The 25,899-nt window shown below is 46.8% G+C and overlaps 1 protein-coding gene across 4 annotated transcripts in view; it reads left to right on the forward strand.

Moving 5' to 3' along the window:
* ESRRB (estrogen related receptor beta) overlaps positions 1–25,899 on the forward strand; it is a 137,048-nt gene that overhangs the window by 98,811 nt on the left and 12,338 nt on the right. For all 4 annotated transcript variants that reach the window (XM_074824796.1, XM_074824795.1, XM_074824798.1 and 1 more), the window contains 3 exons: positions 4,609–4,725; positions 20,181–20,291; positions 20,941–21,102. In XM_074824796.1, coding sequence (XP_074680897.1) covers positions 4,609–4,725; positions 20,181–20,291; positions 20,941–21,102 — 390 coding nt within the window. The remainder of the gene's footprint in view (positions 1–4,608; positions 4,726–20,180; positions 20,292–20,940; positions 21,103–25,899) is intronic.

Consider the following 25,899-nt stretch of genomic DNA (forward strand, 5'->3'; position numbering starts at 1 on the left):
TTGCAAGCAGTTCTTACAAAACAAAGAAGAAAACCCTAAAACCCAAAAACCCCCAACCAAACAGTGAAAAAACTCACCCTGTGAGGCCAGTGTAACAATTGGTACAAAAATCAGAATAAAAGGAAATGCACAAGTTGAGCTGAGGCACCTATGAGATGGATTTCCTTGGGAATTCCTGCTGTCAGCCCTCTGGCCCCAGAGAGCCAGCAGAGCGTGGCACCACACAGTTGGTCACAACTGCAGCATGCTGTGTCAGATCATTAGGGTGAAAGACACGACTTGAATGAATGAAATTTGGAACTTAATAGCAGATATGTCTGAATCTGGGGTTTCCCCCGAAATTCAAGAAAAGCTGCAGTCATCTAGTTCTCTGAGTCACCCAGGGAAACAGATAAGAGGTCTGTGTGCAGCAGTGCAGAGCAGGAGAGAGTGTGCAAGGAAGGGAGAGGGAAAGAATAGTGAAAAGCAATGAAGATGAAACCAGAAAAAGGAGAGATGGGGTGTTTTCTTCAGAAAACAGAAGCTGAAATTTTTTTACCTTTAAAGACTTTCCTGGATATTTCTATCTAATCTTTCCTGAGTTTCCTTGTAGAAAGACATTATAGAAAGGCAGGATCAGTAAGCAGAGAGCAGCTTGTGCTCTCAGTGCTGTACTACTGAGCTCAACTCCCCTGAAGAGCCCTGTCCAGGACTTAAGCAGGAGCTGGGTGGGACTTTACTGTGCTTCTCAAGCTCAGGGAGGCATTCTCCTCTTCCCAGTCCCTCCCCTTCCAGAGAGGTATGGTGACTATGGGGTCTCTTGAATGACCAGGCTCTGGTGTGCAGTTTTCAGGTGCACAGGAAATCATGTTCCAAACTGTTTAACAGTCAAAGGTCTAATTTTACAGAAAATAGGGTAATTTTGTGGTTCTCCAGAATAGAAAACATGATCTGTCACTTTAATAGTGCTTGGCTGTTTCTTAGCATCTCTCACCTAAAGGCTTTAAAGTACAGTTAAACCTTAATGAATCAAGACTCAGAATCTCCCCAGCAGGTAGGTTTGGTGCTCATTTCATTTTGCAGACGAGCAAACTAGGACACAGAGAGGAAGTGATTTGCCCTCCAAGGCAACATATGAAGTCTTAGAACAAATCCAAACTCTGATCTGGCCACACATCACATGACTTTTTGAAGCCATTTTTTAGGTAAATCTTGTGCCATGGCATCGGTGAGGTCCTAGCAGTTTTTTCTGATCAGATGTAAATATTGTCTAAGTCAACGAAATCTCTTCTAATAAGCAACAGTTCAAAGCAAGGCCTTGTCTATTAGATTATCCCATTTTCTGCCCTTTCCTTCTGGGTCACATAATCTACAGTTCATGACACACAGAGACTTGATTCAGATTTTATACTTGCATATAGACTTGTCCATGTGCATCCTTGTGTGCTGACACTCTTCTGCAGGGCCTTGCAGCACCCCCAGCTGCTGCAGTGAAGGAGAAGCTTCCTCCAAGCCCCTTGCACCGACAGCCGGGATGGTGGTGTGACCGCCAGCCGCTGGGAGGCTACTGGAATTTCGATGAGTTAATCTCATCACTTTATCACAGGGCACTTACAGAAATTACAGGGAGCTGTGAGCAGCTCACTCTGCTGGCAGCCAGCCCCAGGACCCATAAAAGAAATTGAGACACACACAAAAAAAAAAAGTCAGAGAACTTTGTTAAAAGTTTTGGAGACGATAGTTTTTCTTGGACAAGTTCTGCTTGGGTAATGCTGATTGTGCCTTCTCTGGTCATGTCTCTGTTTCCTGCAATAATGGCAGGTATTGCCCCCACCTGTAGCTCTCAACCCATGCAGCACAGAGCATGTTTTGGGGCCTGATATAAAACTCCATTTTTTGGCAGCATTGTCTTGTGTGAAGAGGGTACAGCAGGCCTTGCCTCGAGCACTTGCCCCTGTAGAGAAGGCTGTAAGACACAGCTGCTGCTGCTTTCTTCTTCTAGACTGAGCACCGTGTGTGGAAGGGGCACATGAGCCTGTGTTCAATGTGAAGGCAATAAGCATGCTGAATGGCATGTTCCACCAGTGCTGGGTGTATTTTTGCACCTGTGCTTACCAGCAAACCACATGGCTGCTGCACTACATGGTGGCTACTGCTTTGCCATCCAGGAAGGGGAGCTTGCTCAGTGCCCACCCTCCTCTGGCTCTGCTCCTTTAACAGTCATGATCCTAGTACAGAAGTGCCTTTCAAAACTGCTTTTTCAAGCTGTACATACAGTGTGTATATTGTAACAGTACCTACACCTACTCTGACACTATCATACTTAGTTGTGATGTGGGTTTTGTAGACCGTTTCCAGTACTTTGCTTGTCAAGAGGTCCATGGGCTAGAGGCATGGGGAAGGTGGGGGATCTGCTTGACACAGTGTAGAGGGACCTTGAGCAGCCAAATGGGGGCTGTCACTGCCTCCTGCCACTATAAGGGCTCGGTGCCCTTGGTGTAGTGTCTGTGCTAGGGGAAAATTTTTGGCCTTGGGACCACAAAATGTAAAATCATACATCTCTACAGAACCCTGGTCCTGGCTTTGGTGAGAAAGTTGAAACTAAGACAAAACCTTCCAAAGTCAGACTGTGTTTGAGTTTTATCCCAGATTGGTTCCTTCCTGTGTGGGTCACAGCAATTATCAGATCACCAGGTCAGGGCCTCCATACTCATGGGTCTGTAATGTGCTGGAGCTCTGTGTCTAGAGCAGTTTGTTTATTACCTTGAGATCAAGCCTGAATCTCAATTTCCAGCTCTCTGAGAATGTTGATACATTGCTGGCTATTGAAATTCAGGTGCTGCGCAATGACGAAATACAGTCTGAATGGAAGCAACTTGTGCGCCGCACTCTGCTCCTGCAGACAGACTGCATTTTGGGTGCAGATGGACAATGGTGAGAAATGAGGTGGCTGGACTGGAGCTTGGGGGCAAGTTTCAAGTCTTGAGACAAACAGGAGGCAAGAGGTAGAAGGTTTATAACTCACAGGCAGATCACCTTTAGGCTTTGGGGGTTGTGTGCTCCTGGGCTTTCACCCGGTATGGGCCAAGTATAGCGAGATAAATCAGATGGTGCTTTCTTCTTTGTGAATGTGTGCTCTGTCTTTCCACTCAGACTCCCAATGGACTTTCAAACTGCTTAGTTAGCCCCAAGGTCTAATCACCCCCCCCACCCCACCCCCCCACCCCCACCCCCCCCCCACCCCCCCCACCCCCCCACCCCCCCCCCCCACAGAGATTGGAATGTATCAGATTGTTCGTCTTTATTTAGAAGAAGGAGGAGTCTTCACAAGAACATCAAAGTCCATTACAGAAGTAGGAACAAAAATCGAGTCACCTCCCAGTGCTACTAAATTGTGAGCTCTATTTCTAATCTGATCCTATACCGTGTGTTCTCTCAGCTCTTACCTACACTCCTCCTTACAGCTCTGATTGAGCTCTTGAATCTCAAGTTCCTGCTCTAAACCACCAAACCAACTTTTCCATTCTTCTGAACTGACCGTAGAACTTAGAAATCCTTTTTGGAGCTGCCCAATTTACCCAGTAGCTAGACTGCCTTAAATGTATTGTCATTGTCAATGCATCACTGTCAGGGTTGGATTTCCAGTCCTGTTCCACACAAACATTGAATAGCCCGCTCCAGAAACATCACATGCAAAGTGAATGGCAGGATGGAGACAGCCATTTCTGTTTGTTGTCTTCTAGTACTAAATAATTGTTGTATTACACAGTGATCAGCATAATTCCACTTACATCCTCATATCAGACCCTCTCATCCATGTTTCATTTACATTCTTGGCTTATGATAAAATACGCTGTGACCAGAAATAAATTTGGAATGCTTCTTTTCCTGTTTTGTCTCAGAGGCAGTCTTGTGAGGTGTTGTGAGGTGATCATAAATGAAAAAGAATGAGGAAAGAAATGCTGATGCTCTGTACAGAGGAATGAGAGGCAGGTGCACAAGGACTAATAAAGTAAAACTGGAAGGATTTGCATAGAGAGCCTGTGTGTTCATTTTACAGGACATTTTATCCATCTTTCCCAATTCAGACCTACTCCTTCCCTGCTACCTGTAGTATGCCAACTGGCAGGAGGAAGCAAAGGAGGAAGAGCTCCCTGGTCCCCCAAGCACGGCAAGAACAGACAGGTGACATCCATCCCACAGACATGGAGCAAGACTGGCAGCAAAGGGAATGCTGCTAATGTCTGAACTGCTCCCACTCTCAGCCCTGGACTTCAGAGAACAGGCCAGGTTATAAGGGATGCGGTACAAGGGGTGATGACGTTCCTGGAGGACACATTGTGTCTGAAAGCCCAGCATTGCAGGCAGCCCTTTGAATGGACAGGTTTCTCCCAATACTTAGAGCAGTATTGCTTTTTTTCTGAAATGTGTTCTAGTAAGTAGTGCTGGCCTTTCAAAGAGCCGTGATCAGCTGGCTGGGGTCTCAGAGTATGTGCGTGTGCAAATGAGTGAGCAATCATACTGCATATACAGGCTGATGGTGGTGGGAATATCTGGGCACTGCAGCCTGTCCCTGGATCAGTGGGGAGAACGTGGTTCCTGGGTGACCATCTCTGTGTTTGATTGCAGGGAATATTGAATACAGCTGCCCGGCCACCAATGAATGTGAGATCACGAAACGGAGGCGCAAGTCCTGTCAGGCCTGTCGCTTCATGAAATGCCTCAAAGTGGGGATGCTAAAAGAAGGTAAGACAGAGTCAGACTGAGAATTGTTCTCTGTCCCAACAGCACCTGGGACTCCAGGTCTTGCAGGACCTCATAGGCTGACTACATGCTTGCCCTCTCTGGCTTTCTGAAGGTATTTTTTACAGACTTTGTAAAAGAGTCAGGATGGGCAGTGACCAAGAGGGCAGTCCAGAGAGGAGAATGGTTCTAGTCAGCACCCTCATGGTAGGATATGACTCTTAGCACTTGCAAGTTTGTCAAATACCTGGAAACTGGCTGTGCCAGACTGTTTCCTTTCCCAAAGGAACCCCAGGCTGGAGGGTGTTGCTATTCTTGCCCCCCAGGTCATTTTGCAGTGTTGGGGAGAAGAGGCTTTTGCATGATTGTGACTAGGTTGACTGGGCTTCATAAGGAAGGATAGAGTTAATGCAGAGCTATGGCATAGTGTGCGATGAAGGTTTGCCTATATTCCCACTCAGGAGACTTTCTAAAGTTGGTAGGTAGCACAGGTTTGTCTGGGAGGTGTGGATCCCCTGCCCTGCATGCTCAACCTGCATTGTGCTCGGCCTATTGATCTGTTCAGTGCTCTCTGAGCAGTGTTCAGCTTCTCTCTTGTGCTGCTTTTTCTCCCCCCACCCCCCTCCCCAATCCTTGTCCATTCAAGGTGAACCACAGGGGATTCAGTGACAGTTAAACACATTCTTATGGATTGACTTTAAAGCTTTGTTTCCCTTGGGTCCCTGTGGGAGAGGCAGTGAGGGGAGGAGGGGGAAGGAAGGAGAAGCGTTGTGTGTAACCCTCTGCATTGCTGTACCTGAGAGCATGGTCCCCTCAGTTTAACCATAAGGAACAACAGCTGGCTGTGGTCTGCACAAGTCCTGTATGCTGGAGTCAAGATGCCAGCATGCAGCTTGCTTCCAGGTCATACCGTCATAGCAGCCGGTGATGAATTGTACAATGTCACTTGAGCGTGTATTGCTTTGCACTAGGGCGCTCTCATTTCTTGAGAGGCAAGTTGATGGCAGCCAGTGTCATTAAGAATGTAGGTTAGATGGTGAACCCTGTTCTGTTCTTTTATGGATGTGTAGTTTCTGTGGTTAAATATTTTCCTGCTAGAGCACACCAGTTACCAAGGGGAGGAGATGCAGAATTGTGTAGGCTGGACCTTCCTGACCTAGGTGTAGATGTGGTAGACTTGGAGGATCTTGATCCACTGCTGCGAGGGAGGCACCTACTTTTGGAGTTAGAGAGGTACCACTGGAAACCTGATTCTCTGCATGTGGTAGTTCAGGGAGGGGATATATCCCCTTATCCGCACGCCAATCCACACTAGTGACACTGGCTTTAGTGGGAGCGCAGATTGGTGATGGACTCTAGACTGCCTATATGAATCCCATAAAACAATGTTAAAAGCCTGATGTGACTCCAGTCACTCTGCAGAGCAGCAGCATATGGGTCCAGGCTTTCTGGCTTCCTGGGTCTGTGCTGCCCTGCATCCAAGCAGTTGAGCCTCTCAGAGCTGACAGCTGGGGGAGCAGAGTCACAGTAACCGGTGCTGGCATGTCTGACTGTGTGGCCAGGGCACCCTCTGCTTCCAATTCTGGGAGTTCAACACAGTCTAGAGCAGGGTCCTATGAAGGGTTTTGTGGCTTAGGCTCCAAGTTGTGTGAAACCAGTTAACTCCTTCCAGACCAGAGTTAGTCTGGAAACCAATGTAGCTTCACTCATACTATGCTGTGCCTGGACTCCCAAACCCCATGGGATACTACTCGTGGCAAACTGAAATTTGACTCTAAGGCTGCTTTTGTGCTGAAGTATATTTAGTTATTCATATAGGGATTGATTCAGCATCATTAAAGCCACTGGGGAAGGGTGGTTTGCTATTGATGTTAGTGTATCTGTGATCCTGCCCATAATATTTAGAGCCGTGGAATATACAGTATAAAGATTTATTGATAGTAATGGGATGCAAGAACACATGACAATATCAAGAGGAGCAGAGGAGACTACACTAACAATCTGCAAATAGGACTCCTGTGTCCTAACACAGAGTGGTCAAGTGATGTAGTGCAGGCATCTTTTTTTCTCTTTCTTTTGCTCAGTTTCCTGAACTGAGAAATAAGGGTCATACTGCTTTGCTTTGCAGAAGGATTGTGAGGAGCGATTAGTTAACTTTATGTGAAACCTGGTGGAAGCACAAAGTATTAGTATACAGAACTCAATCAATACACATCTTTAAAAGCAAAATCCAAAAAGGGAGAAAAATGGTTTTACAGTCTTCAGTCTCCACAGAGTCAGGAGTTTCTGGAAAGAACAAATCCATAATTGTTTGACTTGCTCAAAAATGCAGAATTGACAAGGGATTTTAGATTAGGAAAAGTTCATTGGTCTTTTCCATCTCTGATCTGTCATCCTATTAGCTCACCCATCCTTTTTCTCTTCCAGAGCAGGAGCATGTTCCCAGCTGTACATTTCTAGTAGTTTAACTGATTTTAAAAATCCCTGATGTCTTGGTTTCCCTAGAGAGCCTATTCTGTAGTCTCCAAGCACTCATTAGGACAAGACGGATCTTGATACTTGAGCTATGATTTTTTTTCCCTTCAAATAGTTCCCCTTCCTACTTTGCCTTGGTGTAATTCTCTTTTCTTCCTTGGCTTCATCCATGGAAGAAAGTTGATAAGCCAGGTTCTTTCTTGTGCTTGATTACCAGGAGTTTGGAGAAAAACAGTCTTGTGGTTAAAGGTGAGATCTAGAAACCAGTTCTTCTCTTGACAGGTTTCTCCTTGGTGTCCTTGGCACTGGGCTAGTAACTTAGTGGGGACATTTGTGGGTAAAGAAACTGTCCTTCCTCTGAAGAAGAAGTGTATGATATTCCATTAATACCTAATTAAGGGCTTCATGATTTCTTCTCATTAAGGGGGGAAAGATTTTCCTAGTTATTGATGCCATACATGATGTACATACCACCTCCTGCCCACTGGGCACGTGGCATGAGCCTGTTCTTCAGGCAAAAGGCACCAGTACTCAAAGATGGCAAAACCAGGTAACCATGTCTTCAAGGTTCTGCCTTACACTTGAAATGCTCAGCTTGATGCTGCAGAAGAGACTTAGGCCCTCCCCTTGGGGAATGAATATGTGGGTCACCAGGCATCTTCTCTCCTCCCTACATGGGCTGCAGCTAGGTGAGCAGCTGTGAATGTAGCCCTTTAAGATCTGGGGAGACTGTCCCTAACACAAAGTGCAGGTTATTCGGGCAATGCCGAGTGAATGAGGATCAGGGCAGGAAGAGAGCCAATGGAGCAATCAATAGGTGTCTCAGATATCCAGGCCACTTTCTTTAAGAGAGCTCCGATCAATGTATTGCAACAAGGGAACTGCACGGACACCAGAGCTTTGCTGTCTCAGGTTCTCCTGGTGTGACGCTGCAGAGCAGGCGAGACTTGCTGGGGAAAGCGGCAGGCGGAAAGCTCTGCCCACGGAGCCCAACTGGCTCAGATGTCTGAAGCATTGGCCTGTCTGGCTGCCTGTCTCTCACTTTCCCCTTCCATCTGGAGTGTGTCCCCAGAGAGCATTAATTAGCCCCTCACTAGCAGGCTCAGATAGGAAGCTGCTGAATCTGGAGTCCCGGATTCCAGCAGACACCACTCCCAGTGCCCCTGTGGAGAGGCACCATCCCCAGAAAACCTGTGCTCTCTTCTGCACTTGGTCTTGCTGAAGCACCAACTTGCAGGCAGTGGAGATGGGGCATCTTCACAGCTTCATCCAGTAGCTGTGCATGTCCCCCTGCTCTGCAAAAATCAGGGAAACCTGAGCAACCTGTGATACTGCTGACCCCAGATGGAGATGATATCTACACACATGCCTGGCCAATGGGTATGGCCAGTGAAGGAAAGAGTGCCCTGCAACTTGCAGAGGAGAGGCATTGTTCAGAGCTGGGCATCCTTGTCTTTGGGCACCCTATTGCCTCTCTTTGCTCCCAGCAGTGTCTGTCTTGTGCCCACAATGACCAAAGTGTAGCTCTGTAACTCTGGGCTCTACAAAGTACATCTAGATTTCTCTGGCTCTCTAGAATAATGGATAGAGAAATTTCAGCAGTTTGGCAGGTCTCTTTTAAAACCTCAATATACCGTGTCAGTTTTGGGGAGAATATACCCTTGCCATTCGTGCTCTAGCCACCCATGGCCTTTCTGTTCTACAGCAGTTTGTTTGTCTTCAAGAGGAGATGTAATTTCAGATGACACATGGCTTGTGTAAGTGGGCTCAGAGGTTTGATTTTGGACATTAGCTGGTCAAACATGACCTCACAGCATTGCCCTCCACACCTCTGCTGCCTCTCTGAAGTCACAATCCTGTGTGTCACCTTGCAGAAACGGCACTGTGACAAGGACAGTGATGTTAGTCCTTCTCTGTGTTGACCTTGGATGGCCACCAGGTGCCCACCAAGTTGCTCTCTCACTCCCTCTCCTCAGCAGGACAGGGGGAGAAAATATGCTGAAAAAGCTCATGGGTCGAGTTAACGACAGGGAGATCACTCAGCAATTACTGTCATGGGCAAAACAGACTTGGGGAAAATTAATTTAATTTATTGGCAGTTAATAGAGAGTAGGATATTGAGAAATAAAAAAACTAAAAACACCTTTCTCCCACTTCTTCTTCTTCCCAGGCTCAAGTCCCTCATGAGGTCTACCTCCTTCCCCCTCAAGGAGCGCAGGTGGATAGGGACTGGGGATTTGTGGTCAGTTCATGACACTTTGTCTCTGCTGCTCTTTCCTCCTCACATTGTTCCCCTGCTCCATCTTGGGGTCCGTCCCTCATGAAGGATACAGTCCTTCATGAATTTGTCCAGTGTGAGTCCTTCCCATAGACTGCAGTTCTTCAAGAACTGCTCCAGCATGGGTACTTTCCACGGGGTACAGCCCTTCAGGAACAAGCTGCTCCAGTGTGGGTCTCCCACAGGCCACAGTTCCTGCCAGAAAACTTGATCCTGCATGGGCTCCTCTCCACAGGCTGCAGGCCCTACCACAAGCTTGCTCCAGCATGGAATCTCCACAAGCCACAGCTTCCTTCAGGGCATGTCTGTCTGCTCCAGTGTGGATATCTGCACTACTGTGGTCCTCTGTGGGCTGCAGGGGAACAACTTGCTTCACCATGGTCTTCTCCCCAGGCAGCAGGGGAATCTTTGCTATGGTGCCTGGAGCACCTCGTCCCCTCCTTCTTCTGTGACCTCAGGGTCAGTATCTGCAGGGTTGTTTCTCTTGAATTTTCTCACTCCTCTTTCACAGCTACTGCGCAGTGTTTTTTACCCTTTCTTGAATATGTTATCACAGAGGCACCACTAGCATTGCTGATGGGCTCAGCTTTGGCCAGTGGCGGGTCCATTTTGGAGCCATCTGGAGCTGGCTCTGTCTGACACAGCTTCTGGTGTCTTCTCACAGCAGCCACCCCTGCAGCCCCCACTACCAAAACTTTGCCACGTAAACCCAGTACAGTCAGTTAATGAAAGGGAAATGTTCTGAGATCGTGGGAAGAGGGATGGGGATAACAGGTGAGGTGTGATGGGACATCAGGGCCTCTCGTTACAGAACTCATCTTTGGGTGGAAATGACAGACAGACAAGGAGAGGAGAGGCAATACTGGACATACCAAACCACACCATACCAAATGAAGCAGACTGGCTGGTGGCTGGGCATTTGGTCCTTTACTGTTGTGAAAGCCCTGCAGAACTTTTTCTTCGATGGATTCTCACTTGTATTGTTTCTAAAGCTGTGTTGTTCCCTGTTCTGTGCTGGCATATTTGCAGAGACCCAGATGGACCATAAACAGTTCTGAAAAGAAAGTAAAACTGGATCACTAACGCTTTCATGAAGTGCATGTGTGTGCAATCATGTGTCACAGTGACAAACCAAACAGCAAAGAAAATAACTGCCTAAAAAAATCTCATCCAGGCATTGAGATACTATCTATTATTCCACCAGCCTTTGAGTCTTGTTTTCCTTCTTAGTAGGACTTATGTTCCTGAAGATCAGTTGTCTTCTGCTCCCTGACAGTGCTGAGACTTGTCTCTTCAGAGTCCTGCACATGACTGAGGTCTAAGAGTAACTTTCTGAGATGTGTGAGTGGCTTCTGCTCAGTTTCTTGCAGACATCACTGGTTGGCTTCCAAGAAAGAGGGCAAAGATTGAAGGAGCCCTGGTGATGTGTCCTGTGGTAGACCAGGTATACCTTATTTCAGAAAGTAGAAGGTATTTCTGGAGTCCCCCAGATTTACATGCATTTCCTGTTATAAAAGCAGGAGTGGGAATTCCCAGGCTAGGAAACCTGCCCTGTACAAGGTGCTCTGCCCCACTCTGAATGTCTTTGAAGGCAAGCTGTCCTCTGGCCTAGTCTCCTGGCTCTCAGGAGCCATCCAGCAGCTATTTCTTGTGTGGGGAGGGTGAGGTCTACAAATGCAAGGAAGGTAGGTAGAGGAAGGTAGTCTTGATCTGGATGCAGAAAAGGGAGGCTCTTTAGAAGCAAGAGAGAGGTTAGTCAATTATCCAGGAAAGGCATATGATTTATTTTATCTACATGACTCTGTTTCTTCCCAGAAGTGTATCTGCTGTGGTGTAGTAATCCCAGGTACAACTTTTCCTTTCCCAGGCTTCGCTCCTTTGCTTCTAATGCATTTCCATAAGAAATGCTAGAGACCATTCAACAGGGCACCCAAATTCTTTGTTACAAATCCCCCAAGCTCCTATCTGTCTAATCTAATTTCTGATGTAGCAATTGCTGGAATGTATGGATACTGACACTGCAGGGCCAAGTAGTGAGGAGAGCCACAAAGTTAATTTCACTCATCTTCCTCTTAATTATTCCCCTTTCCCTCCTGTCCCCAGTGCCTTTGGGAATAACCTGCCTCCCCGGAACCTGCAACAACCTGATAACCCTTGTGCTGCCTAAGTGCCTGCATCTCTGTGAATGTTGGAGGTGGTCCCCACTTCAGAGGTGGTGAGCCTGTAATCTCCAGGTTTCAGAAGTGACTGTCTCTTAAATCCATGCTCTTTCTGTTCGAGGTCCTGGCTGATTAGGAAACCCTGTAGCCAGTGGAACTTTCCTAGTGTTTACTCCTAACTCTGCTGTTTCCCTTACCAGCTGCAGCCAGTGGCTGATGTTGTAAATGTTTCCCAAGGAAGCAAATCTGTCACCCTGAACAGGCCTGGGTCTGTGCTGTTATAAATTGGGTGCAGTCATCTAGTATCTAAACAAGTGATTCCAAGCACTGGCAATCTCAAACTACTTCCACTTAGTAACTTTGCCTTCATCCTTCACTAAAATCCAGATAACTGAATCAACAGCAGAGCTTCTTTTCAGCAACATAACCAAATGGAGGGTGTTTCATTTCTGTTTTCAAGTGAAAGAATCTCTCAGTGGAGCAAAGCGTTTCTAGCAACCTTTCCCCTCTCCCTCCTGCCCCCATCCTTGCTTCCAGACCATGTGTTCTCAAAAAGATATTTGATTTCAGTGAAAGCTCAGCTGACATCCGTGCAATATGCTCGGGTTCTTGCTTTGTGCTTCCTGGGAAGGATGAGGGCTCCTCCGGGGATTCTGGGTAATTGGGTTAGTGGCCAGCTCATGTCAGGAAATTAAAAGGCAGCCCCGATCAGGTTGCTGCTGCATGCGATTTAATGGCTTTGTATTTATAGAGTATTCTGCCTCCAGCCGGTGCCAGAAATATCACTATTGGAGGCATCCAAATGAAAAAAGAGAATGAAAAATGATTTTTCTTTCTCTAAAATACCTCTGTGTTTAAAAACAGACAGGCAACCTCCTCTCCTTTGAAGCAGGATCTCCAGGTGCAGTGAGTGATATCTTAATGTCTATATCCTCCACACCCAACTATTTTCGAAAGGCATGAATTGAGCATTTATGACATGTCTGGAGCTGGACTGGATGATGGCATGACACAGAGCATGTGCTGCCTTTGGCAAGGTGATGGTAATTCTCCAAAGAGGAGACTTCCAGAGGATGAGCTGTCCATGAAGTGCACATTGGGCTGGTGGCACTTGGTATCTGTTTTCTGACCATAAGACTGGCACAACCAGAACCTCCCCACACCTTCTGCCATATCCAATGGATTATGAATGTTTAGTTTGGTTCTTCCCATTCATTCTAAAATATTAATCTGCCTAGATTTTTGCCATACCTAACTAATTCTCCATTCTATCAAACATGAAGCCTGGGCTCCATCAACGTACATCTGTGTGTGTTCAGAGAGGCGTCACCTCTACACCGGTTTATGAAAAAACACTTTGTGCATTCTGTCACCAGAAATTGTGCTTCCATCCAGAGATGTTTAGACCCCAACCATTGTGCTACAAGCTATTTTAGGCAATTCTGACACTACAGTAGGTAAGATCCTCTGAGGTGAGCAAGAATGGGATGGGACTGAATGTATGTCCTAATGTTCTACAATAACTTAAGGCATGTGTATCAACATTTTCACAGCCTCTGATGACCTGCGTTCACCAGTGACTCAGCTCTGCTGAGATTCTCAATCCCTTCCTGTGACTCACCTTTGTGCCAGCCCTTGGGCTGCAGCATATCCTGAGAGGGTCTTTACTCAGAATTGCCTTGCACAGCTGTTCTAATTTAAGAAATAGTAAGTGGACATTAGTGTTGGAAAAGCCACTGCTGAAGTGAGGACTTCAGGAGAGACTTCAAGGCTGCAAGACCCAAGCAGTGTTGCTCTAAGAGGCTGGCCAAAGCAGCAGCATGCTGTGTTGGTGGGTCTAACTCCCTTACCCCTGTGGATCTCTGTCACAAGCAGGCCTCTCTCCCTGCAATGGTGGGGGGCCTCTCCATTGTGTCACGTATCTAAAAATCTGGTTCTTGATCCATGCTTATGCTCCTCTACCTGTTCTGAAAGGCTCAGATGCTTTACCTATATAGACGGAGACAGAAAACTGGGCTAGAGAAAGCATTGGTTTGACCCTGCAGGAGTTCCCTTGGTAGTCAATGGAGAGAAGTACCTGTCATCACTCTTCCTCGGGGTAAGTGTGTGGCCGGTGAGATGAATGTGGAGGTGCCTGCTTCTCTCTGTTGCCTGACAAGGGAGCCTAGATGCACAGAAGGGAGCTATCAAAGTCTAAAGTAAGGTGAGTTAAATCACGCCCAGGGCCACAGGTTCCTTTGGAGATTTAGCTCTGAGCCCTACCTCTTGGAAGGTCAATGGGGCTGGGGCTTTGTCATCTTTTAGGTCCTTTTGTGAAAGGCATCCTTGGTCTTTTCCTGGCAGGCAGGTGCCTGCATCTGTTCCTTTCCCGCAGTGCCCTTCAGCCTGCTGCTGTGCAGGCGTTGCTGCTGTGGGTGACAGCCAATAGATCTGCTGCCCTGCTTCAGACTGTTTAGAGACTTGGGAAGGGAAGCAATCAAAAGAGAACATTTGCATGGACCATGAACACAGGGTGAGTTTATGGGTGTAGGGATTATCACAGGGAGCTGAACAAGGTACTGAGGTATTCTTTATTCCCATCTGCCCTTGAAGCCCTTGTTAGTTCCTGGCTTTCCAGGATGATTGGGAGTTGAGGTGAGAGGGGCTCAGCACGGGAAGGAAGCTGTACCTTTGAGAGACAACAATGGGTAACACTGCAGACACCTCTGCAGAGCTGGCAGCCATGCAGCTGGCACTGGCAGAGAAGGATTGGTTTGCAAGCTGTGTGGGTTACACCAGAGCCTGTATGCTTTGGACCAACCATCTGGGACATGCTGCTTGTATTTCTGTGTGTGAGGAGGAAGGACAGCTTGTATCACTGCTCCAAGGCATGTGACTGCCTGTGGTACCAGGTATCATCAGGCATCACAGGGCTAACCTGTCCCTCTGAGACCAGAGACTCTTTAGCCAGACAGACAGCAAAGGAGCTTTCTTACCTGACTAACATATCCCTGAAAACATCAAAGGGGGAGCAGGCTGGAACATCCTGCTTGAACTGGTCTAGCATCTCTGTAGGCCCTTATAACACAGGAGATGGATTTTTCAACTCCACTGCCCTCCTCCCCAGGCTAGCTCCCCACCCTCCTATTGCAAGTGTTGTTCCCAGACTTGCTGACCTGCACCAGTTAGTTGCTGGGGTTTTCTGGCCATGCTGACCTGCGACCCTCAAGTTGCTTTCCGATGTTTCAAATGAGTTGGGCAATTGCACCAGTCATCTACCAGATTTTCCAGGAGCTGGCCTCTTCTTGCAGCAGTATAAGAGCCTAATGGTATAAGGGGTCTTTTCCCCTTCCCATGCTGGAATCTCAGAGTAGCAAAAGAGAGCCTAGTCAGGTTGCAGCCTCTCCACTCTCATTAGACAGAGATGCCTTTCCCTATAGTCTTATTTCTTTCCCCATCTTGGCAAGCCTAACTTTTACGGTCATTGCTCCTCCTGTCTCACTCATCCTATCACCACATCCTGTTGTCACTCCTGAAGTTCAGAGCAAAAAGGGAGATGGAAATTCTGTAGGAGACACCTTGGGCACAACCCTTCTCCCTTCCTTTCTTCTCTGCTCTTAGCCTATGCCTTCCAGCTTCCCTGGGCAGTGCCAATCCATGTACTTTAGACTGCAGTTCCTGAGGATGGCGGCATCTCTGTTAACTACAGAGCACCACCCCAGCTCAGACCCTGGGAAAGCAAGCAAAAACTGCAGCTCAAGGATTAGGTGGGCAGTGGGCACAGGACCCGACTGGTGTGTTGGGGAAGCTCAGCAAAAGCAGCCCCGTGGGCACTGCTCCCTGGCCAGAACTTGCCCTGTGTTCCCTTTGGTTGTGTCCTTCTTGGTCTAGACACATACTGCACCGTGCAAACCCTGTAGCTTGGCTCCGCCATTAGCTCTTTTGGCAAGATAGATCTTTCTGTTCCTATCAATTCATGAGCATGTGATGGGATTCGATGGAAACTGAGGTGAGGCTAGTAATTTGACGCGACAGCTGATATTGGGCCTAGACTGCATTTCCCACTGGCCAGGGCTTAGCTTCACAGAGCTTTTAAGAGTATTTTTAGTCCCCAGAAAATAAAAGAGAAACTAAACCTGACTCTGTGTGCTGTCGCCTCTGCATACTCGGCTATTTTTACTTCCGACAGACTCGGCCTGGGTCCAGCTTTTTAAAAAAGCTGGAATTATTTTACTTCCATTAAGAAAAAAACCCCAAAGCCTGATGTTATCAAGTCAGCAAGGGGACATCTGATCCCAAAGTTGTCAGGCAGACGTCTCTCCGAGGGGCATGTCAGAGAAATGCAGGGAGCTTGAACAGATCAGCAGATCAGGTCTCCCACTGCAGAGGCTTGGTGCTGGCACAGACCTCTCTGAAAGAACGCTTGGAACACGAGTGGCACCCACAGGACACTTCGAAAACTGACATCCCTACCCCAGGCAGGATACTGAGCCGAAAAGTCCTGCATAAGTTCTGGCCCTGCCCTCCTCCCTGCTAGATCAGCGGGGGCTCAGACACACTGGGGAGTTGAGAGCCTGTTGCCAGTGAGCTGGGACTCAATCCCTATGGCAGACACCGGGGTCAGCTCCACACCTAGGTCAGACGGGGTGCCAGGACTCTTATGCAGGGTCCCTCAAAAGGTGACAAGATTCAGTGAACAACAGCACTTCCTTGAAACACAGGGGAATGGGAGGAGAGGAGATGTTTCCAGCACAGATAGCCTTCATTTGTAAAGAATCAGCTGCCAGTAAGGTAAGTTATCAAGGGTTGGTACTTCCCAAACTTTGCCCTATACTATTGCATCTCACATGGTGTATGTAAGCCCTCCCTTCTTTACTGCTCTAGCAGACCTTCCTTGCTGATACTCTCAAGAAGAGGGGTCCAGGAGTGCCTGTGGTGGTGACAGTTTTGTAGGATGAGTGCCTTCTCTTCTGGGAACTGGCCAGTTGTGATCCATGTGAGAAATGGGTTTGTGCAGGAGCTGGAAGACAACTGCTTTCTCTTGCTACTGTATTCTTGTCAGGCTGTGGCACCAAATGCTGTGTAAGAGTCTTCAGTATGGACCAGCTGCATCTTGTAAGTGGCTGCTGCACCTTGCAGTTAAAGCTCAGGTGGCTGCATGTTTGGTGTGAAATCGCCCTTGGGATAACAGTGTATGTACCACTCAGCCTCTCTCCAGCCCTCTCCCTCTCTCCTCCTTCCCCTCTCCCTCTCCCCCCTCTCCCTCCCTCCCTCTCTCTCTCATCTCCCTTCTCCTTACACTCTCTCACTTCCATTCATATCTCTGTTTACATCCCCCTCCATTTCTTTTCTGCTCAGTGCTTGCCTTCATGCTGCTTCCCTGAGCTCACCCAGCACACCTCCCTACTCCATTTGAATGTCCTTTAGTGTCCCTCTCAGAGCGGCATTGTAACCAGCCTGCTGAGGAAATCAAAGTAGAACAGCAGGCATTAACAAGCCACCTGAATACCACAGCTCAGTACCAGGTCGTGATTTTTGGCAGTGCCCTTTCTTTCCATCTAGATATGACCTATTACACTGACAGATCTTTGAGGAAGGGATTTTGCCATGATGCTTATGTCTGCGAGTGTCACAGTCAGGGACTCAGGTTGAAATGCTTTTGTTTGCTGTAGCACCTGCAGGTTGCTGCACTCAGCAACTGGCGCTGCGATGCGCTACGTAGGGGTCAGCCTATTCTCCAGCTCTGCGGCTGGAGCGATGACGACAGGGTAGAATAGTGGCTCTGCAAATGCTGATTGCAAACATTTGCCTCAAGGAGTGTCGAACAGGATGGGGAACAAGAGGAGGACAAACACTTGTTCAAAATTAACAAGCCAAAGTCCTTGGGCAAACAGACCTCTATCTGCTCAGTGAGGGAAGGAGGGATGGAGGGTAAATCTCTCTGTGTCTCTCTTATCTTTTTTTAATGCACTTAAGTCCTTTGTGTCCTTATAATCTGATTGAGGGTCCCTAATACTACTTCAACCTGTGCAGCCATCCCTCTGCCAAGCTCTGGAGGATGGCATGCTTCTCCTTGGGAGAAGGAAATGAGCTCCTTCCCCCATTGCCTCCCTACCCCTCCCAGTCGTCCCCCCGCCCCTGCTGCTTATCAGACTGCATGGTGAAAGCATCCTGGAGGGCTATGTGTTGCTTTCTCTTGGGCTGAGAATGGTGTTTCTCTGCACCAATGACATCCTGCCCACTGGCGTGAGGGAATGGATTCCTCTATGACCCTTCTTCTGTGAGGGTCCTGGGGAGCTGTGATTCAGGCCTGAAGTCCTGCAGCCTGTTCTGCATTTCTCTGTAATCTTTGAACAGTGTATTCCTGACCCTTTTAATTTTCACACCTGGTTACTTGGTTTACTGGTAGTTCCTGAAATTTGTGTCTCCCCCTCCTCTCCTGGCTTATAGGTAGGTGTCATTCAGCAGAGCATGGAATAGACATCTTTCTTAGGAAACGAGGACACATTTATAGAGGGAAGGAAATCATGGACAGAAATGGAAGTTTCCTGCTGCATCCAGGACTTTATTAGTGCTGTTCCTCAGGGATCTCCCTAGATAATCTCAGGTTTGGGATTCCCTGAATGTCCTTTGTGAAATCACTCTCTAGAACACATTGGGGCTTCCAGGAAGGAGTCTTGCCCACAGGCTGCCTACCGCTGGGAATAGAAGTAAAAGAAACAATGGGCAACATTTTCAGAAACACTACCATGTAATGGAGGAGAAAGGTGGTACTTATGCTTAGGGATGTCAGTGAATTCTCCACACGGAGTCAGAAACAGAAAATGGGGCAGGGGAAGGAAATTACTCACTGTGATCTGAGTTCACCTATTTGGCTTCATGTCTTTCTCTCCATCTTCAATGTCTGCCATCCTCCCAACTTGCAGCAGCAGTTCCTTTACTGTGGAGAGCTCCAGGCCTGCTCATTCCTGCTTCTCCTGCTCAATGGGAGCAGCAGGACTCTTAAAAGCAAGCAGCTATACAGCATTAATAACATCACGCCTATGAGCCTCTGTCCGCACACACCAAGGCTTACAGGTAATGCCACCTAGGCCTCCATGTGGGTGTTGCTACCGCCAGAGATCTTGCTGTCAGACTGTGTAACCGAGTGCTGTTGGCCTGGTTGATGTTGGTTGCTCTTGCTGTTGGAGGGCTGTTGGTACTGTCTGTCAGTCAAGCTAGTTGGGGTGCTCCAGTGGTGAAGAGTATCAGGATCTAGATGTTGTGGCAGGTAATGGTTTCATGTGGTGCAAGTGGGGCTAGTGTGAGCATTGCAGTAAAAGCTTTCTCTTTTCCATGACATAGTAAGTGTGATGCACATGTGCCTCTTTCTAGGGTAGAATATTTGTCAGCAGACTGCATGTTTTTCAGGTTTACAAGTTGTTCAAAAAGCATCACTTCAAAACTGATTTAGAGTGTTTGCTTTTAGTTGTTTGTGTTTATGTAGTGAATTGATTGCAAAATATTAGTGGCTCAATGTGATTAGTAAGTGTATCACATAATTGGTTCCTGTGATCAGACTGGATAAACTCATATGTGTTTCTAAGGAAGTACTTGTATAGCGTAAATTCAAATTTTTATTGTATTTGAATACTCCTACATTTACCTTGAAAGATTTTGTTTTAATTGCAGTAGCTGTTTCTCCCAGCAAGACAGAGTTACCCCAGTTTCGCAAGAACTGACTACCAGAGACCATATGGCTGGCCAGAAATAACTGACAGTTGGACAAATATCTGTGGCTTTTTTCACAATTTGTTTTTAACGTTGTATTTTGTACTAATATAGCAGTTCAGCTGCTGTTCCTGTTCTATTGATGCTGCTATGGTTTTTTGCGTGGTGACAGTCACTGGTGCTTCCCAGTCACTGGGAACTGTTTTCAGTATAATATTTGCAGTTTGATTCACTGTATTTTGAAAGAACTGCAACAAATTCTTCAGTGTCTCCCTACTTCAGCCTTATCATTGCTTTATTGTAGTAGAGGTTGTTTCTATTTATTTGGGTTCTACTTTTATTACAGTTGCCTTACTTGATCAAGGCTGAAACATCTTTGTTGAATTCATAGTTCATAATCTATTTGCTATAGGTCACTTTTTTCAAATACAAACGGTGAGAGGTCACAGAACATTTAACTTCTCATTTTTAAGAACAATCTAAAAGCTTATTTTTATAACTGAAGGTTTGATTGACATTTAAAGTATTTCTTTTTAAAAGCAAGATCATCTAGAGGTCATTGAGGTCTGAAGCTTTTCATTTGCCCATCAGATTGATGGTGATTCAAGAGTTTGAATGGGTTAATTTCTGTCTTCATTAATGTTTTGAATTAAAGTAAAGCTCACAGCAGCATGGTTAGAGCTGGAGGCAGTCTAGCTGGTATTATTGGGATTTCTGGGTTCAGCTGAGATCTCAAGTGTTTGGGAGAGGGAAGCTCCCTGGAGTGTGGAGAACGTCTTAGCAGATTTTAGCATCTGCATGTCAAGGGTCCCTGTAGCACTAAGGAATCATGGGGATTTATCTTGTTTTACCTGCAGGTGTTCGTCTGGATCGAGTCCGTGGAGGCCGTCAGAAATACAAGAGGAGACTGGATTCTGAGAGTAGCACTTATCTGAGCTTACAGATCCCTCCCCCAGCTAAAAAGCCACGTACGTATTGGTCTTGAATTGTGGTCTTCTGAGCAACTACTAAATTTGTTTTTATTGGTCTCCCAAAACGTACAATGGAACAGTTGTCACTCCTGATTTTCATACTAGTCACCAGCACTAAGATTTTTTTCTTATGATCATAGTGCAGAGGTAGATTAGGTACACCTGAGGTACAGCCCAGCTGCTGTACTCATTGTACCTCGGGTTAAATACCAGACCTTTCCTAGGAGATTATGTAAATTCATTTAGTGATATTCTGATCTTTTCCTGTATCCAAGCTAAGTTAACAAAACTGGTCCCATGCTGATTTCTCTCTTCTATACTACCCATACTTCTCTAAACTTTTCCATATGCCACTAACTGATTATTTGTGCTTCTTCCTCCCCTTGTTGGACCTACCTGAGACAATGGCTCACAACCTTAGAGTAGCTTCCTGCTTTTGTCATCCCTGTACAGAGTTGGTTTGGCATAGGCAGATCACTACTGCTTGTGTAGCTGCGGTGTAGTCTTCTCCTGTTCTGACCAAAACCATTTCTGAAGTCCTGTGGGTTTTATAGTCATGTCTTATCCAGGAAGGTCCTTCTAGAAAGGACTGTTATGACACCTTATGTCATGAGCGATACAACAACTTCTCCTTTGAAATGTGCAGTGACTAAGATCGTCTCCCATTTGCTGGTGGCTGAGCCAGAGAAGATTTATGCCATGCCTGATCCAACCATGCCGGAGAGTGACATCAAAGCCCTGACAACCCTCTGTGACCTGGCAGACAGGGAACTGGTGGTGATCATTGGCTGGGCGAAGCACATCCCAGGTAAATGGAGAATTACAAGGGTGTAAGCATAAACAGCAAAGGGAGCTATTATTTATCACTGTGCTTATCAATTTTGACTTCAACCAGGATTTTTACATATAGTGATGGGTGGAAATTACTGTCAAACTGCTTGTGGTGGGCTCTCATTGGTAACAAACTCCAATACAGCCTATGGTGTAGGTGCATAAATTGATGACTGTATGTGTGTGTGCCCTGGGATTATGCAGAAGGCTTTGAGATGATATGATAAAGTTCTCGGTTGTAGTTGGCATTGAGTGGCACAGTGAAAGTGTTCAGGAAACAGCCCTTGAGATGGTACGGTGGACTTTAGTGATTTTGCACTGCATCAACATGACCTAGATCTGTTGTGTTTATAGATGAATAAATGTTAACATATAATATATGTTATAAATAATGTAATGTTTATATAAAAGTGACTGGACTTTACTGCTGATGACATAGCAGGTACCTACCCTGTCTGTAGTGGGCATTCTTGCCCAGAAAGCTTTTGTCATACTGGATTCATCACAGAACAAGTCCCATTAAGATGGAGGACATACTCACTACTGTCAGTGAATCTCCAGGCTTCTATGCTGACAAATAATGAGGACAACTTATTGGCAATGTGACTGGCCTCGGAAGGTTCACTGACTATATCCAATGAGTGCCTGTATGACTGAATGACACAGCAAATGTCTCACACCTACAGGTGGGATGGACCCAGGCTGAAGGAGCAGACATGGCCCTCAAGGGGCTTCTGGGGACAAAGATTTAGACTGGGAAGGGAAAATGCCTCCTCACTCTACTTCCCCCACACTCACTGCCAAAAAAATATAGGTTGGATTTGGGTGTGGAAAAGGTTGGCAAGGGAACCTAGGGGATGTCCTTGGGGTTTACATGGCTGCTTTCCAAAGACTGTTTCAGACACTCACTGTGAACAGCTCACTGCAGCTATGAACAGCTCACTGCAGCTAACTCCTGACTTCTGTCCCCCTTCCTTGTGTCAGGAGAATATCTGACACTCAGCCACAGGATCATAGGATTTAACCCATATTGCACGTTGTGTTTGTCTTCCACCGCGTGGGTCTGTGTGCTCTTGCTTCTTAGCTTTAAATTCTTCCTCGTTTTGTGAGGCATCTTAGCATGAGTGATCAGTGATCAGACAGTTTAGTTCTCCCATGTGCTTTGTTTCTCTTTGTAGCTCCTCTTTTGGCTGCTTGGTGGCTGCTTCTTGGTGGCTGCTTCTCTTTTTTCAGAGGGAGCATTTCTCCTGTGACTCAAGGGTTAGTGGTTTCCTGGGCTATATGGAATATGGACAGTTGTGTGATGGGACTATGAAGGCTGGAGAAACTTCTTCAGGAGAGTGTTTCTGAGTAGAGGTTAATCTCAGTGGTGCCCTTCTTATGAGATCTGCAGTATCTGCAGGGATTACACCCATCACTAGTGCTGGAATCCATCTGGGGCTGATTCATCACAAGTGGGGTTACAGTGGCGATTAGGGAACTCAGCCTGGATTGCTCTACTAACCCAGTACTTGGGGTGTTAACAGGAATGGTTTTAATGCAATGCAATTAGCTGCTACGGCTGTCCAGTGAGGTGCTGTTGTATGTTCTTCTAACCTTGGCTATTTCTGTTCACACAGGGTGCCCTGCTGTAGTTCCCTAGCTTGTGGCTGTGGGATGAGCATGGGATGCTCAGCTCAGTTCCTACAGAGTTTTCCAGCCTGCCATGGTGATACTATCCCAGAACAGGAGTATAGTAGAGATTATTCCTGTACTGTGAAAGGGGCTCTTCCTCTCCTTTCTGAAAGGCAGGACATATGTGCCATCATCTCAATTTTCTCTGTGTATTTTCCTTTCCTATCAAAGGCCCTGTAACACAGTAACAGCCATAATCCTGGCACAGTTCAGATCAGCAGCAGTATTATAACAGGACTGTGTGCATAGGAGAGAGCTCAGGGATTGTTACACAAGGGAGCAGTACTGAGAAACAAACGTAATAAAAGACGGTTCATAAAAATCGAACAAAATACCCTATAGTTCTGAAACAAGTATGAAACATACTGAGTTAGGCAGCAAGGGGGCAGAGCAGGGCAGGGCCAGGAGGCTGCCAGGTGTCTAGATTATCCATGCCCTTCATTTCTGCCTTCCAAGGATTTTGAGCAAAACAGGACATTGCTTCCTGTGTGCATGAACTCTTGGACAGAGAGGGATGGAGAAATGAACAAAAGTCACATACTCCTGCCTTGTATTCTCACTGGAATTAGTAAAGAACAGTGTGACATCAAAGTCATACCAACCCTTCAGGATCCCAGGTGTCAGCACAAACTTCTACCCCGCAGTGTTAGCAAATAAAATCAGTTAAGCTTAAAGACACTCTCCTATGATAACAAGAAAGCATGATTTAATGGTGTTTAGCAAATGTTATTAGCTCAACAGCCTTATTAGCCATTAGCTGAAAATCCATGCTTAGGCAATGTGGAGTTGTCCCCTTCTGTATGAGACCCCCTCCCCACCACTCACCCTCCCCCCTGTGCTAATTGTCTTTGAACAACATCTACCTTTTCTGCGTGCCTTGATGCAGGGAGACAAGACTTCTCTCGAGAGGTGACGATGAAGGCTCTCCCAGGGTAGCTGTTGTGCCTTTCTCACTAGGAAGACGATAGTACTAGCACAGAATGAAATATGGCAAGTGGAGTGACAGCAGCTGTGTCTGGAGTGGCCTCAGATCCTATAATTACATCTCCCTTTATTACCTCTGCTAATGGCCCTCCAGGATGACAGAAATGATAATAAATTAACAGATTATGAACTTCACTTGCCACAAATTATGTGACTTTTTTTTTTTTTTTAATTCTGGGAGCTCCCACTGCCAAACCACTGAAATAAAAAAAAAAAAAAAGAATCACAAAAAATAAAAAACCTGAATGTCATATCAGCTATTGCAAATAAAGCAGCTTTTCTCAACCTGCACCTGGGAAGGAGGGAAACATGTGCTAGAGACAGAGGCTCCACTTTTGGGAGCGTAGGGCTGCAGCGGAGTATTCTGCACCTTTCAGTATCAGACCTGAGCAAAGCAGCAAGAAACAGATCACTAAGGGCACTTTCTGGATGCTGTGCCATCAAACAGCTCAGGAATGCATAAGGGCTGGATTCTAGCAATTCCTGGGAGCTGTAAGATGGCGAGGCAGTTGAATTTCACAACTAGAGGTTCTCCAGTGTTATAAGCCTATAATAGCAAGTCTGTGATTTTGGCCAGGTGAAATTAGCATTTACCTTTCCTGATCTCAACTTTTATATAGCATGGGAGACCCCAGGTTATATGCTTTTCCCTTGTCTGTGCAGCCTGCAGTGGTACAGGCACAGTCCTCCTGTCCTTGAATTCTACATGTGTAAATTCTGGAGGAAAAGGGTCCTGATTCTGTCAGACATTTCAGGTCTTGGCACTGCAGCACCCCCTCCCACACACCTGCCTGCCAGAGCTGAAGTCATTGGCTACCCGGGAATATTTCTGGAAGGGGCTTTCCCAGGTGGCTAGGGCAGTTGTGGCTGGCTCTTCTGTTCTCCCTGGCACAGGGTAAAGCATGGTCTCTCCTGTGCAGTTCCCACCTGCCATAACTGTCTTTGGGAAAGAGCAATTAACGGAGATGCTGGATGTACAGGCTACTGCTAGGGTTAAGTCAGTTTTTCTACTTTACTGTCTGTGAGCCATGTCTGTCCTGGATCCTCTCACTCTACTAGATGACTGTTTCTCATTCTTAAACATTTCCTTGGCAGACTGCAGTGAAACAATGGCATAACCCCTTTTGTAATCCAGGTGGGGAATGAAGATGAAAAAAGGCCACATGCCTGACCCAGAAACTGGACTTAAGGCAGCAGCCTAAATGCTGGGCTGTTCTCAATGGTCAGAGCTAGGAGAGGGGTAACCGAAGGAGAGATTGCAGACACTAGAGACTGTGACAGTGGCTGTGCTCAGCACCATTACCCCTGTCTCAAGGCTAGTCTCATCAGTTCCCTGTGTAGCAGGCAGACCTGGGGAGACAGGATCCCAAGCCTCTGAGCTGCATCATCCTGCACTTGGACTCAGTCAGGAGGGCTGCATTCAGGAGCAGCACAGCACTGACTGCAGAAGGTAAGGGGCAGAGGGGTGAGGCAAAGGACAAGGCACTCCTGAAGTAGTCACAGCCTGAGCAAGGGGTGGGATTCATCAGGTGCAGGGCTACGTAGAACACAGGCTGTGCTGTACAGGAATCAATCTCACAGTCATGGAGCTGGATTTGCAGCTCTTCTCCCCAGTAGCCTGGACTCCTCTTTAGCTGTTCCCTCTGGCACTCCTCCCCAATGGTTTATTGATTCTTCCCTCCCACCCACTGCTCCCCTCAGACCTTGCACACACAACACGTGACAGCTGATTGGTATCTGTTAATTAATGTGGCCTGGGGCCTCTTTTCTATTCAGTGGCCTGATAAGGGAAATTGGATGTCCAAGGGCTGCCAGGCCATTATCACCCTTTGCTTCCCCTGGCAACACAAACACAAAACATGGCGTAGTGATAAATAAATACCACCAACCCACCGTTCTGCCGTCCCTTCCCCAGCTGAGATAGTGCAGATAGAAAAAGAGAACCCACAGTCAGTCAATATAGCAATCATCAGCTCTTTTGTTAATTGTTAACTTGATAACAAGAGAAATCAAATGATCATCATGGTGGCTGGCCACCTAGGCCCAATGTGGGGCAAAGAACTGTGAGCAGGGAGGGCTGTGGAATAAAGGAGTCCCGCTGAGCCTAGCATACAGC

Source organism: Strix aluco, chromosome 4, assembly GCF_031877795.1.
Source record: "Strix aluco isolate bStrAlu1 chromosome 4, bStrAlu1.hap1, whole genome shotgun sequence".
NCBI classification, from domain to species: Eukaryota; Metazoa; Chordata; class Aves; order Strigiformes; family Strigidae; genus Strix; species Strix aluco.